At 53.2% G+C, this 13,436-nt stretch overlaps 1 protein-coding gene across 1 annotated transcript in view; it reads left to right on the top strand.

The window, feature by feature from the left end:
* The window catches only part of ASIC2 (acid sensing ion channel subunit 2), a 262,031-nt gene that overhangs the window by 165,106 nt on the left and 83,489 nt on the right, over positions 1–13,436 (top strand). Inside the window, exon 2 of the mRNA XM_056127053.1 lies at positions 8,204–8,354. Coding sequence (XP_055983028.1) covers positions 8,204–8,354 — 151 coding nt within the window. The remainder of the gene's footprint in view (positions 1–8,203; positions 8,355–13,436) is intronic.

Below are 13,436 nucleotides of genomic sequence, written 5' to 3'. Positions count from 1 at the left end.
CAGGAGCACCAGCCTGTCTCCAGCGTTCTCCTCGTGTCTCTCTCCCTTTCCTTGTTTAATTTTCAAACGCGTTTAATGGCAACTCCAGAAAAACAAAACAAGCAGATTCTGCTCGTTCACTGCCATCCCGGTAACCCATTTGACAGACTTGATCACGTCGTGGTGCTGTGGAATGCGTCTGTGTCTGAGAGAAGCAAATCAAACAGACACAACTAAATGGTTGGCTTTCACATGCGTGGTATTTTGAAAACAGCCTAATGAGAAATTTCAGGAGCTCGTTGAGAGGAAAGCTCAATCAAGGGGAAAAAAAATAGGACTGAGTTTTAGCGGCATTTTGGAGCAGTATAATTTCATTTCCTTCAAGTGTAATAAGCAAGAAGAGACGAGAAGCCCACTGGCAAGGAGCAGTCCTAAAGGTCGGGATTAAAGCCGGGGTGGGGAGGTGGGAGCCTGCAGCCCGGGCTTATGCTCATAAGTGGATGTTTCAATAGCCCTTAAGGGAGCTTATACATAATTTATTTGCCTCGAGTAGGTGCATGCTTGTAGAAATGCTGTTTGTACTGCTAATTGGCCCCGAAAGCCGGGTGCCTTCATGGGGATCAGCCCTTCCTGAGCTTTGCCAGCTGGGGCTCGGGCTTGTGTTTCCCAGACAGTGATTCAGGGTTCCAGCAGCTCCAGGGGGCAGCACTCACCAATCTGGTTCCTTCTCCCAGACGCCCCAGGCAGGGGTGGGATGCTGCTGTCTCCAGTCTGGCAGGTGGGACCATTGGCCATGGAGGAGAAACTGAGGCTAGCACCTAGCAGCAGCCCAGGATGGCCCTCGGCCCCCGCATTAGCTCCAATAAGTCAAGGCACCCTCTCGGGCCTTTGTCACACACACACACACACACACACACACACACACACACACACACACACCGGGCTCCCAGTGAGAAGTTTGGGAGAGTGGCATCTCGGTGGTCTTTACCAGGATCCCTCTGACCCTGAGACCCCCGCGGCCGCCAGAGCAGCCTGGGAAAGGCTGGGGAGAGAGCACTGGCTTTAGAGAAGGCTTCACCCTAGCCTCTTGGGGCCGGGTGCTACAACCTGCCTCTGTTTCCTTACCTGGTGCTGACCGCATGGGGCTGCTGCCCAGGTTGGCACTGGTGGCACCCCAGGAGGGAGGTCAGCTGGGCCAGTGCCCACCTGGGCCCTCAGGACTACTCGGAACATTGCTAGAAAGTAGTAAGATGATTCCAGCCCCACCTCCAGGTTCTTTCTGGAACATGCTTCCCACTGGAGTAGGCTGTCTGCTATGCCAATAGCTAGTTATGATTCCATTGTTAAAATCCAAATGTTTAATTCTTTTTTTTCTTTTTCTTTTTGGGTAACATCCAGTGATGCTCAGGGGTTACTCCTGGCTCTGCACTCAGGAATCACTCTTGGCAGTGCTCGAGGGACCATATGGGATGCCAGGGATCGAACGCGGGTGGGCTGTGTGCAAGACAAACGCTCTACCCGCTGTGCTATCGCTCCAGCCCCAAATGTTGAATTCTTTTCAAAGTGAATTGTCTGCTTTTATTTGGAAAAAAAAAAAAGGACAAGGCCACGGGCCACCCATCTTTCCATTCCCTTCCTGTTGCTGCCATGAATGGGGTGGGGAGGAGGAGTGTCACACACATGCCCAGTTGTGATACAGGTAGAGGTCATACAGCAGACTATCGCACTCACACCACCGCCAAGATGCACATTCTGGCAGTGTTCACACACACCTCTAGCAGTGCTTGCTAAAGGATGCTGCAGTACTCACGGGGCTCTCTAGGGGGCGCTGCCGTGCTCGCATGCTTGCCAAGAAGTGGTGTGATGCTCACATGCACTCCCTGGGGCCGTGCTTTCTAGCCAAAGTGCTCACATCTTTTGGTTGTGAAGTTCGCTGGAGGGACGTGGGGTCACACACCCCATTTTTGGCTGCAGTTGCATACACCTCTGGCTGTGGCACGGCCTGAAGCTGTTTGTGGCACTGCAATCCCAGAGCACAGAGCTGCCAGATATGAGCCTTGGGGGCTGTTGGGTCATGCTGGACACCTGTGTGGCACCAGGGACTGAACACTGAGCCGTCCACTGACAAGGCAAGCATTGTTTCCTTCCTGCCCCCTCCCACACTGGCCCCCTAGTTCCAGGCACTGCCCTATCTCCCATTTAAACAACGTTTGCTCCCCCATGTTGCAATATCCTGGGAACCAAAAGGGGGGGCACCTCATTGAGAAATGCTGGTCTAGCCCCTGGCTTTTCCCCAGTTCCCAGGCAGAAAGTTTTTGCAGTATCTTTCTTTTGAATTCCAGGGCCCTAGAAATCTCAGAGGTCACCTCCCGGCTTCCCACTGCAGTCTTGACTTGATTACGGGATAAGCAAATGCATGGCACGTGGGGAGTTTCTTCCCCTCTATCTCTTTCCAGATGAGCTTGGTTCTGTGGACGCAGAGGCTGAGAGGGCAGGGACTGTCAACCCCTCCCTTCTCCAGCCGTTCATCCCATAAACCAGCTAAACTCCTCATCTCTGGTGTACAGAGACGTGCCCATGACTGCCAGGATGCTCCTAACTAGTGGTGATACCCACTGATGGTGTAATTCTCATACACTGGCCAGCTCTGGGGTAGGCTGGCCTGCAGGCACCCAAGCCCCACCCTCTGGCTCAACCTGCCCTGCAGGAAGTCGGGAAAGTGTTGACACCCTGTTCAGGCCACCAACCTGGTGAGCAATGAGTGAGCTGCCCGGCCCCAACCTGTCTGGCCCAAATCCCACAGCTCTTCCAATGATGTCCCCGCTCAGGAGCCTCTCTCCCCCCCACCAGCCGAAGTCTCCTATACTGGCAAATAGGGTTGGACTCGTACCTGCTTCCCCACCGGGGGAGCTGAATAATCCCCAGGAAAGAGGGGAATGGCAATGCCAGGTGGGGCCCCACTCAGAGCAGGTTCAGGGATTCATTTGACCATCAAGACCACAGAGGAGGACTGGAGCGATAGTACAGCAGGTAGGGTGTTTGCCTTGCACGAGGCCGACCCAGGTTCAATTCCCAACATCCCATATGGTCCCCTGAGCACCGCCAGGAGTAATTCCTGAGTGCAGAGCCAGGAGTAAGTCTTGTGTACCACCGGGTGTGACCAAAAAGAAAAAAATAAGACCACATAGGATATCCACACATTATCTGGGATGGACCACACTGGTCATCAGCCATGGTCATCAGCCATACCAAATGCACCTTGCAAGTTGTCCACAGTCATGGGGCCTATTTTAATCTCAGAATCTCTCCCTTCACTCACCCCTGTAGGCTTCGCACAGGTACCTTTCATTCTTGCAAATGAACCCAACTGAGAACCCTCCTAGCCCCACATCAGTGATGGGACTGAGAGCCCTGGCCAGGAGAACCAAGAAATGCAAGTTAGAAGCTGCCGCAGGCTCAGCCTGACAATCTGGCCTCAAATAAATCATATTTTCTGGCTGGGGGTGATAAGGCACAAATGGGAAGCGTGTGTTACACTTACCTGTCATTATGCCCCGAAACGGGGAAGGAGAGCTGCGTCTTGTCCCAAGTTGGGAGTAAAATTGCACCGTGTGTAGAGAGCTCTCAGGCCTTTGATGTTGAACAGAGAGGAAAATAATCCTCTTAGAGAAGCGGGGCAGGATGGGAGCTCACAGTGTGCAGACAGGGAGGCTAAGGAGATCTGGGGAGATGCACACCCCATGCCTCACTGTGCACCTTAGCGTCGCGTCTCCTGCCTGCGTGAAGGTAAACTTGTCTCTGCTCCTGCAAAGGCTCTCTCCCCTAATGCCTTCACAGAGAAGAACAACTGCGTAGGTGCAATGAAGTGAAGGGAGGAGAAAGCCAGTGCAGAGAAAGGGTGGGAAGGGGAGGTGGACATGATGTCAGCATGAGCCCCCACCCAGCCAGGCACAGCCAGCCCTGAAGGGTGCCTCCCAGGGGTGGCAAGGTAAGAGGACAGAGGTGGGCAGAGGAAGTATGGGCGGCAGCACCTTGGAGCCCATCCATCCATCCATCCATCCATTCATCCATTCATTCATCATTCAACAACACAAGACCCTCCTGCCCCCCTGTGGTGCAGGGGCAGTCACCCACAAATAACTGAGTGAACGAACACCCAGTCACATACTGGGATGAGTGTTACAAAGGAAATCAGGCTGGAGGGATGTAACCAAGAAGCCCTCATTTAAATGGAGGCTGGCTCTCCCGTTTTCCCAGCACCATTTATTGAAGAAGCTCCTAGCATCATGTTGTAAGTTAGTTGTCCACAGATCCGAGGGTTTAGCTTTGGGTTCTCAAATCTAACCCCCTGACCTTAAAAGGGGCCAAACCCTTGACCCTAGATTACAGAAAGAAAAATGGAGGGAGAGAAGAAGAGGTGGTTTAGAGATGACAGAGGGATGAGGTCAGGGGTCAGGGAGTCACCTGGGGGGGGGGGGGCGCGTAGAGGTGAAGTAGCTATATGTGTCTAAACTAGATCCAGCTCTGCTGGAAGCAGGGGACCCAAACAACAATCAACTTCAAAACGTGTCTGCTCAGGTGACAGGTTGGGGGTTGTGGGGGGATGTGGATGCTGGTGGTCAGAATGGAGTTAGAACACTGTCTCCATGAGACGCTCTTATCAGCAGATTTGGAAATCACAGTACCTAAATGAAAAACAAGAATAAAATACAGCTCAACAATGTTTGGGGGCAGTGCAGGGAGCACGTGAAGCTTCTGGGCGGTTCAATGTAGGCAAAGGCTGATCTCAAATTGGAAGTCTGAGGGTGTGGGGAGTCGAGGCCCAAAAAAGGGCCTGTGGAAGGAGCCTGGAGTGAAGAGCTTGGCTACGTGTAGGCTAGAAGCATGAGAGAGATGGAGAAGGGGAGGCTGGGAAGAAGGTGAGGGACTTCCCCTCAGTGTCACCAGAAGCCCCAGAAGAGGCTGCGCAGGCTGCATTCTGGCTCCATAAAACACACAGTGAAGACCACCCCTCAGCTCCTCACCCCTCCCCTCGGATCAGCATCACTTCTGACCACACTCTGCCCAGTGGGCTCTTCCCAGCACCTATGTAGGGTTGGGAAGATGGGATTGTCATGAAGGGTACCTGTGGCTGCCCCATCTGCTCTGGGAGATGACGGCGGCAGGTTGGTGACGACCGATGAGGATGGGGGCACTGGTCTTCACCTGCCTGCCTGCCCCCTCCCTATTCTGGACAGATCTCAGTGCATGAAGCTTACAGGGATGCAGCCTCAGTGAGTGACTCACTGAAGGCTGCCACCCTCACCACTTCTCTCCTCTCACACTAAGGGGAGCCCCAGCAGTTGCTGGGTTGATTGGTTGCTGCACCACCTCGGCAAGTCCTTCCTCTCTCTAGGGGGGCATGTCCTTACCTATCAGTTCGCTTGCCTTGTGCTCTGCCTCAGAGCTGCAGGGGCCAGGCTTGGGGAGAGCCCAAGGAGGAGACCCCAAAGCTCCCTAGTATTCTGATTCTCCAGTCCCAGAAGGGATGGAGAGGTCGGTATTTGCAGTAACCTGGCACTACACTGCAAGGCATAAACTTCTGACCAATCTCTTCATCTACGTCAGTGAATTGATATTCTAGCCGGGAGACAGGTGGTCTTTAGTGGGTTTAACAAAGAGAAGCCGGGTCAGAGTCTCTGGAAGTCTGCAGAGGCCCTCTACCATAGGGATGCCTATGATGTATCCAGTGCTCTTATCTGTCCCTTCCAGTGCTCCCCTAGAGCCTGGGAACAATCTCAGAACCAGGTCCACTGGCTCTATGCAGTAGATAGATGGAGCTCAGTGCCCCCAAGATACCATGTTCCAGCAGCCACGGGGGGGGGGGGGGGAGGGGGGCGGGGCGGAAGCGTCGGGCTCTGCTCACCTGAAATTACATCGCTGGCCAGGTTGGCAGAGCTGCTCTCTGGAGGGGAGAAAAAAGTGTGGACCATCATATTTTGCTGGACAGACCCCGAAGGCAGGCAGTAGGACCTGTACTTCCAGTGATTCCCCAACCCCTGAACTCAGCAGTTGCATGTGCATATAATTATTGGTTGTCTGTCTGAAAGAGCAAAGCAGAGAGGGGCTCAGAAACATCTCCATGATAAAGACCCATGGCAGCACTCTGAGCACTCAAGAGCGAGTGTTACAGAATCAGACACGGGGAGTTAACCCTTGCTTCTCTCCTTCACAGCTGTGTGACCTTAGGCAAGTCACTTAGCTTAGTCACCATGAGAGCAGCCAGGCCCTTCCTCATCACACTTGCATAGATTCAGTGAGATGACATGGTTGAGCGTCCAGCATGGTGCAAGGCATGGAGCAGGGGCCTGGATCCTTGCCTTCTAGCCAGCCACCAAGATCTGTGTGAGAAAGATTGCCTCCTCACTCACCCCCTCCCACTCCATCTCACCCACCTTGCACCAGGACCCCCCAGCATCCTCCCTGAGGAGCACCTGGCTCCAAGGAACACAGTTTAGGGCGGTGGCCTTGGCCCAAGCAGCAGAGGTCAGTACTCCATCCCGTTGGCCCTTCCAGCCAACTGTGTCAGGTATGGTTCAGCTTCAGCTCGGGATTCCAAAGCTGTTATGTAGTCACATGTTTTTAGCTTTAGTCTCTGGCTTTTCTAGTTCTCTGGCATGTGAATTACCTCCATCAGTCCTTTCAATTACCTTCTGATTAAGCCAAGGCCAGACTCGATCTTTTAATTTAGAGATGGAGAAGTTAAGACCTGGAAGGTTTACCTGCATTCACCCAAAATTGCAGCTACTTAAGTGGCCATATCAAACTTGAACAAGATCCCGGCATTCCTGGCTCTGGGCTTTTTCTACCCTGAAGGACCACATCTTTGAAGATGCCTCCACATGAGACCAAAGTGGGCAGAGCACCACTCATGGGTCAGACAATAGGATGGGGATTCCAGAGTGAAAAGGCAAAATCAAGGCCAGGAGAAATTGCAGGTCCAGCTCTTCAATGCTTGTGCGAGAGATGCTGTGGAGGAGGGTAAAGATAGTGTGTGTTGAGGGGGGGGGGGGGGCGGGGAGGGTTTCCCTACTTGATCCAGAAGCTCAGGAAGGCTTCTGGAGGAGGAGGAAGTGCATCAATCCGGTTGTGGAGAATGTGGTCAGGAATTGAGCTTGTCTAGGTGGAGTGCAAAGGGTTGCCTAGAATCATGGAATGAGGGCAGAGCAGTTAATAGAAGTCACCAGTGTGTGACCCAGCAGGGTACACATGAAGGCGCTGAAAAGTTGTTTGGTCGTGCTTTAATCACTCACTTCACACTCACTCATTCTTGTATTCTGTGTCTGAAGCACTCCCTCCTCTGTCCTGGGCACTGTGCTGACCTGAGGGACAGACCCCTCCACGCATGTGCAGATGTGGTCCACAAGTCCTGGGACTTCCTGTGGACAGGAAGTGAGAGAGTGGAGTCAGCCTGGGGTATTGAGAAATGTAGGGGGCTGGGGCAGGTCTCCCACCTGCAAGGTTGGGAGCCTTGTGGTACTGGCAAGATGGGGGAGGGGGGTTCTGTGTTTCGGAAGCAGGGAGTGCTGCAGGCTGGTGGAGGGGGTGGTCTAGGGAGGCCTGCTGGGAAGCAGCAGCAGCCACCACCAGCCCCCACTCCACAAGCAAGGGCTAGTCTAAATTACTGCAGGGCAGGCGAGAGAGCATCAGATGCAGATGAGATGTGAGGGCAGTGCTGAGAGGCCTGGCTGCTTCATGGGGGTTTGGAAGAAGAGGGGACGGGAGCGGACAGTCACTCTGCAGTCTGGCTGCTCCTCGGCAGGCAGTGAAGCCATCCCCAGGCAGGAAAGTGAAGAGAAAGCTGCTCCCCCTGGGGTACACTGAGCTTCGGGCATCGTCAGTGGGAGACCCCCAAGGCCAGGCTTATCAGGGAGAAGGAAGGTGTCTCTGGAATAGAAGTGCACAAATAAGGGGTCCCACCTGGTGATGGATGGAACTGCCTGGGGGAGAGTTGAGGGAAGTTAGCCCACAGCCCAGGCACCCAGCCCCCTAGGGGCTCAGGACCTGCCCCTCACTGCCAGAAGCCTATTTGGCAAATATGAGGCCGCCGGCTGTGCACAGGCTCATCCGTGTCCAAGGTGGGCTGGTGGTTGTGGTGGGCTTCGGGACTCTGTTCTGCTGTTAGGTCTCTGGGGTCTTCCCTGGAGTCTAAAGTCACCACGTGCCTCTCTCTTCTTTCCTTCAGGTGTTTACAAAATACGGGAAGTGTTACATGTTTAACTCAGGCGAGGATGGCAGACCTCTGCTCACCACAGTCAAGGGGGGCACAGGCAACGGGTTGGAGATTATGCTGGACATTCAGCAAGACGAGTACCTGCCCATCTGGGGAGAGACAGGTGAGCAGGGCAGTGGGCGGGGCGGGGGCTGGGTGGGCGGGGCGGGGGCTGGGTGGGCGGGGCCTGTTCGGGGTGGGCGGGGCTTGGGGGCGAGGCTTGGAAATGTCCGAGGTAGGGGTTGGTGACCTGCCCGGAAGTGGAAGAATGTCACAGGCATGGACAGGGATGCTGTTTCTCCAGGTGGGAGGTGGGCAGCTGAGGAGATCATCGAGGATGACAGGCAAAAGGGTTGGGGTTGACAGGCAAAAGGCAGGGTTGGGGAGGAGACGTGGAGGAAAGTTTGAATGAACAAGGATGGTTGGACCTCCTTGAGGAGGCTGGATTTGGGGAGATGAAGAAAGAACCCAGCATCCCTTTTTCCTCTTGCCATCCTCAAGGTCCCAGTCAAACAAGGAACCCAGGACAGGAAAGCAGACTCCCTCCGACTGGGGGAAGCTGGACCTATGACAAAGACAAAGGTGTGGGGGGCAGGGATCTGGCACTGTGCCTGGGAGCATGGGCCCCACAGCTCATTGCATTGCATTCATTCATTCATTCATTGGTCCATTCTGCAAGCTGTTCACCAGCCATGTGTACCGTCGCAGGCTTAACACCAAAGCGGGGACATTAAGGTGATCCACACCATGTGCTTGATGGGAGCCTCTGGAGGAGATGGGTAATCCAGCCCTGTGGGGCAGGACTGTGCATGCCTGTGAAGGCACATAGCGTCCACCCAGGAGAGGGCAGGCTTGGGGAAAGCATCAAGGTGCAAAGGACCTTCGAGTGGAGTCTTGAGAAGGCCCTGGAGAGCACAGGCAGGTCCTCCTGGGAAGGTGAGATGGAGAAGGCAGTGTGGCGCTGGAAGTGGAGAACAGTGCCGCCCGCCCTAAACCTGGAAGTGACGGTGGTCTCAGCACTCTCACAGGGTATGAACAGGAAGTAGAGCTCAAGTGTTGGAATGTGGATGCAAAAGAGACCAGGTGTTCAGAGCGGAGCCTGGGGAGGGAGACAAGAGGAGAAGTAGGAGGAGAGGTGATTCTAGCAGGAATGAGGAAGGAGGACCCAGGATCTACAGCCTCTGATGGTTAGGACAGGAAGGAGTCTCTCCATCACCTCTTCCAGCCAAACTTCTTGGTGCCTATAGGAAGTAGGAGGCTGTGAGGTATTAGGAACCACACAGTGAATCCAAGGCCAGGCCTAATCTGTACTGGCCGCTGATCCCTCAGTCAGCCTCATGGGCCAGAATGGTGTCAAGTCAGGACTGGGCACAGTTGCATGGAAGGGCCTGCCATGTGCCTACCTCCATGCAGGGCATTGTCAGGGATGGCCCAGGGCAAACACTCTGCCTTTGAGGAGCCTCTCATCTCATTGGGAAATCACACTGGCACACAGAATCCACCAGAGAATAGTCTTGCTCCTTCCCAGAACTTGCGCTACCCCAGGATAGAGGCATAAACGAGTGCTTTTTATTGGTGCAGTTTTCTCTGAGATTGGAGGGTTGGAGAAGCAGATTGCATGGAAAAGAAGCTTAGGGAGGAAGAGGCCAGAGAGATAGTACAGTGGGTAAGGCACTTTCCTTGCATGTAGCAGACCTGTAGACCTGGGTTCAATCCCCAGCAACCCACATGGTCCCCCTGGGCTACACCTGAAGCTCTCCCTGAGCACAGAGCCAGAAGGAAACCACTAAGCACTGCTGGATATGTCCCAAAAAATTTAAAGGGGAAAAAAAAAAAAGGCATCTTTCGCTCAGAGCTGAAACTGTTTCAAACCAGAGTGCCCTTGGGTCACATAATCCCTGAGCAGGGCACCATGGAGATACACTCATTTCAAGGAGGCAACTTGGGCTTCTCTGGATCCAGACAGTACAGGCCAAAATGAGCCCTGCAGAATCTCAGGAGTTGGGGGTCATACTTTCAGGAACCAAAGGGATGGTGGGGGGGGGGGGGGCGGGGAGGAGAGGAGAACCTGGTGAGGCCAAAGAGAAGCAGGAGCCCTCTCAGGGGCCACGTAGGGAATCTCTAAGGCTGGACTCCCACATCCTGTTCCACAGTCTTGCCCGTGACCGTGGAAACCTCCCTTTTCAGGGAGGAGCCTGCAAGAGAGACAAGGACCAGAGGAGCCACCCTTCGCCCGTAGAAGTGCAGGTTTCATGGCCACTGTTTTCTAAAAGAAATTGAATCAAAGGCAGGTGGGAGTTGTTTAAAAAAAAAAATGAAATTCCATGTCGGTGCCTCAGAGTCAACTTCAAAGATGAAAGGCCCCAGCAGCAGGTTATCCGGGGTGCACAGGAGAGAAACCGGATTCAAACACGCTCAGACTTGAAAGGGACGGTACAGCGGCTTGGATCCAAGGCCAGCTTCCACCGCAGCGCGGCGGGAAGGCGAGGCTGCGGCTTCGGAGCCTCCGAGGCGAAAGCCGGGAAGCCAGCGCCTGCACCTCCGACTCCCCTCTCTCCCCTCGAGGCTGCGCCTCTCTCTCCCCCCGGCGCTTTCATCCTGCTCCCGGGAGACAGGCTGCTTCCACACACGGATGTTTTTTCACACATGGCTCCCACTAGCTTCGTATCTGACACATCCTTCCACCAGTGAGAGGCTGTTTAGAGTCTCCATTTAATCTCCTGAGTAGGGAATTTAAAAAAAAAAAAAAGTCAAAGGCCCAGCTCACTCAGGTGGCTGCCCCCAGGCCTCCTCAGGACTGGGTGAGTTTGTGGCAAAAGGCCTGGGCACCCTGAGAACACTAGAGGGGGACCGAAGTGTGACCAACCAGAGCAGGGTGTCCATCTGGAGGGAGTCCCTTGAAGGGTCAGGTAGGGGGAAGTGGGGTTGGGATGAGGGCCGGGGGTGGGTTCCTTCTGGGAGAAGGGGAACGGGTGTGTAGGAATTGCTACAGTCCTCTGTACTTCCAAGCGAATGGGCTGTGAAGAGAGAAAGACCATGAGTAGGACCCTTCCCCTCTCTCCTGCCTCTGGGGCTCATTCACCCCCATGCCAAACACATGTTGTCATCAACACAAATTGCCTTGATGTCCTCTAGTATTAAAAAGGAAGTGGCTATTAGGACTTTGAGTCTAATTATTTTGAGAGTCTGAGCTCTAATAAGAGCCAGTAACAGGCCCCTTCAGGTCTCCCCAGCCACGTCCACTTCTTCCTTTAGCCTCCTTGTTCATGGTCTCTAGCTACCTGGCTTTCTCACTGCTCCTTGAACCATCCAAACACCCCTGGCCCGAGAGCCCCCTCGGCCTGGTGTGGCTGCCTTGCTTGTGTCCAGTCTTTGCTGGGGGGTCACAGTTGCTCTGGGAGGCCCGCCCTGCCTGCAGTGCCTGAAATGATCTCCCCACCCTTTTCATGGTCCCTTGTTATCCACACTGCAGGTCCCTTTGCTCCACATGTGTCACCTAGAGTCTACAGTATAACTTAAAAAAAAATCACTGTGAGATACTGTAGCACTGTAGCACTGTTCTCCCATTATTCATCAATTTGCTCAGGAGGGCCCAGTAACGTCTCCATCATTGTTGTTACTGTGTTTGGCCTATCGAATAGGTCACAGGTAGCTTGCCAGGCTCTGCCATGTGGGCGAGATACTCTCAGTAGCTTGCCGGGCTCTCCAAGAGGGGCAGAGGAATTGAACTCAGGCCAGTCTGGCAGGCCATGTGCAAGGCAAGCGCCTTACCACTGTGCTATTGTTCCAATCCCACTGTGAGACACACGGTTACAAAATTGTTCATGATTGGGGTTCAGTCATACAGTGTTCCAACACCCATTCCTTCACCAGTGCACAGTTCCCACCATCAGTGTCCCTAGTTTTTCTCCTGCCACTAACACTAACCCCTACTAGCCTGCCTCTATGGCAGGCATTTTTCCTCTTTATCTCTCTCTCTCTCTTTCTCTCTCTCTCTCTTTCTCTCTCTCTCTCTCTTCTCTCTTTCTCTCCCTCTTTCTCTTTTCCTCTCTGTCTCTGTCTGTCTGTCTCTCTCCCTCCTTCCCTCCTCTCTCTCTGTCCCTCTATCTCTCTCTTGCTCCCTTCCTCCTTTTGGGCATTATGATTTGCAATACAGGTACTGAAAGGCATGTATATTCCTTTACCTCCTCTCAGCACTCAGTTTTTTTTTTAAATTTTTATTAGTGAAACACCATGAGGTACAGTTGTAGACTTAGAAATTTTTGTGCTTGGGTTTCAGTTATACAGTGATCGAGTACCCATCCCTTTACCAGTGCCCATTCTCCAACACCACTGATCCCAGTATCCCTCCCACCTCCCATCCCCTCCCCAACCCCACCCTGCCTCTGAGGCAGAGCATTCCCTTTTGTTCTCTCTCTCCTTTTGGGACAGCACTCAGTTTTTGTCCAAAATGATCATTTCCAACTATCATTGTCACCGTGGTTCCTCTCTGTCCTAACTGTCCTCTCCCAACTTATGGCAAGTTTTCAACCATGGGACCAGTCCTCTTGGTCCTTGTTTTTCTGCCTTGTCTACTCTGTGATTTACAGTCTATCTCCTGCCTTGGACAGAAGCACCCCAAGAATTCAAGGGTGTTGTCTGGTCTGGTTCACTGATACATGACAGGGTAATCTGAGTGTGTTGATTTATTTCTTGGGGAGTCAAGGAGCGGGGAAATGCTGTCGCTGTGCACGTGGGCAGGCCAGGGAGAGTGAGAAACAAACATGACTGAGTAGCTGCTATGTGCTGGGAACAGTCTGTGCCGTGAATCCTCCGAGTGGCCCTGGCAGCTGCGTATTACAAAGGACTGGGCCTGAGAGGTTGAGTAAGCTTCCCAACACCTTTAAGCAGTGACACCAAGCTTTAAAACCCTCTGACACGCCTTCTGCTGCATTCCCGTAATGTTCAAAATGTGATTGTAAAAGTCTGCCATGAAAATAGCTCAGGAAAATAAGATTCAGGTGACATCAATGGAGAGAGAGCGGCATGTAATGATAGGTCTGCTGCAATTTTCCTTTTTCAGCGGTTTTTTTTTTTTAAAGCAGCAGCAGAATCCTTTTACTGAACAAAAGATGTAGCAGAACACCTCCACCCCCCAACATATAAAACAGATAAAGGTGCCATGGCTCTGGTTCCACTGGAGATGGAGATCTCCGCTTTTCTCTTT

The sequence above is a fragment of the Sorex fumeus genome, unplaced genomic scaffold (genome assembly GCF_029834395.1).
Source record: "Sorex fumeus unplaced genomic scaffold, SorFum_2.1 ptg000063l, whole genome shotgun sequence".
Lineage (NCBI taxonomy): Eukaryota > Metazoa > Chordata > Mammalia > Eulipotyphla > Soricidae > Sorex > Sorex fumeus.
This window is presented reverse-complemented; position numbering and strand designations above follow the sequence as displayed.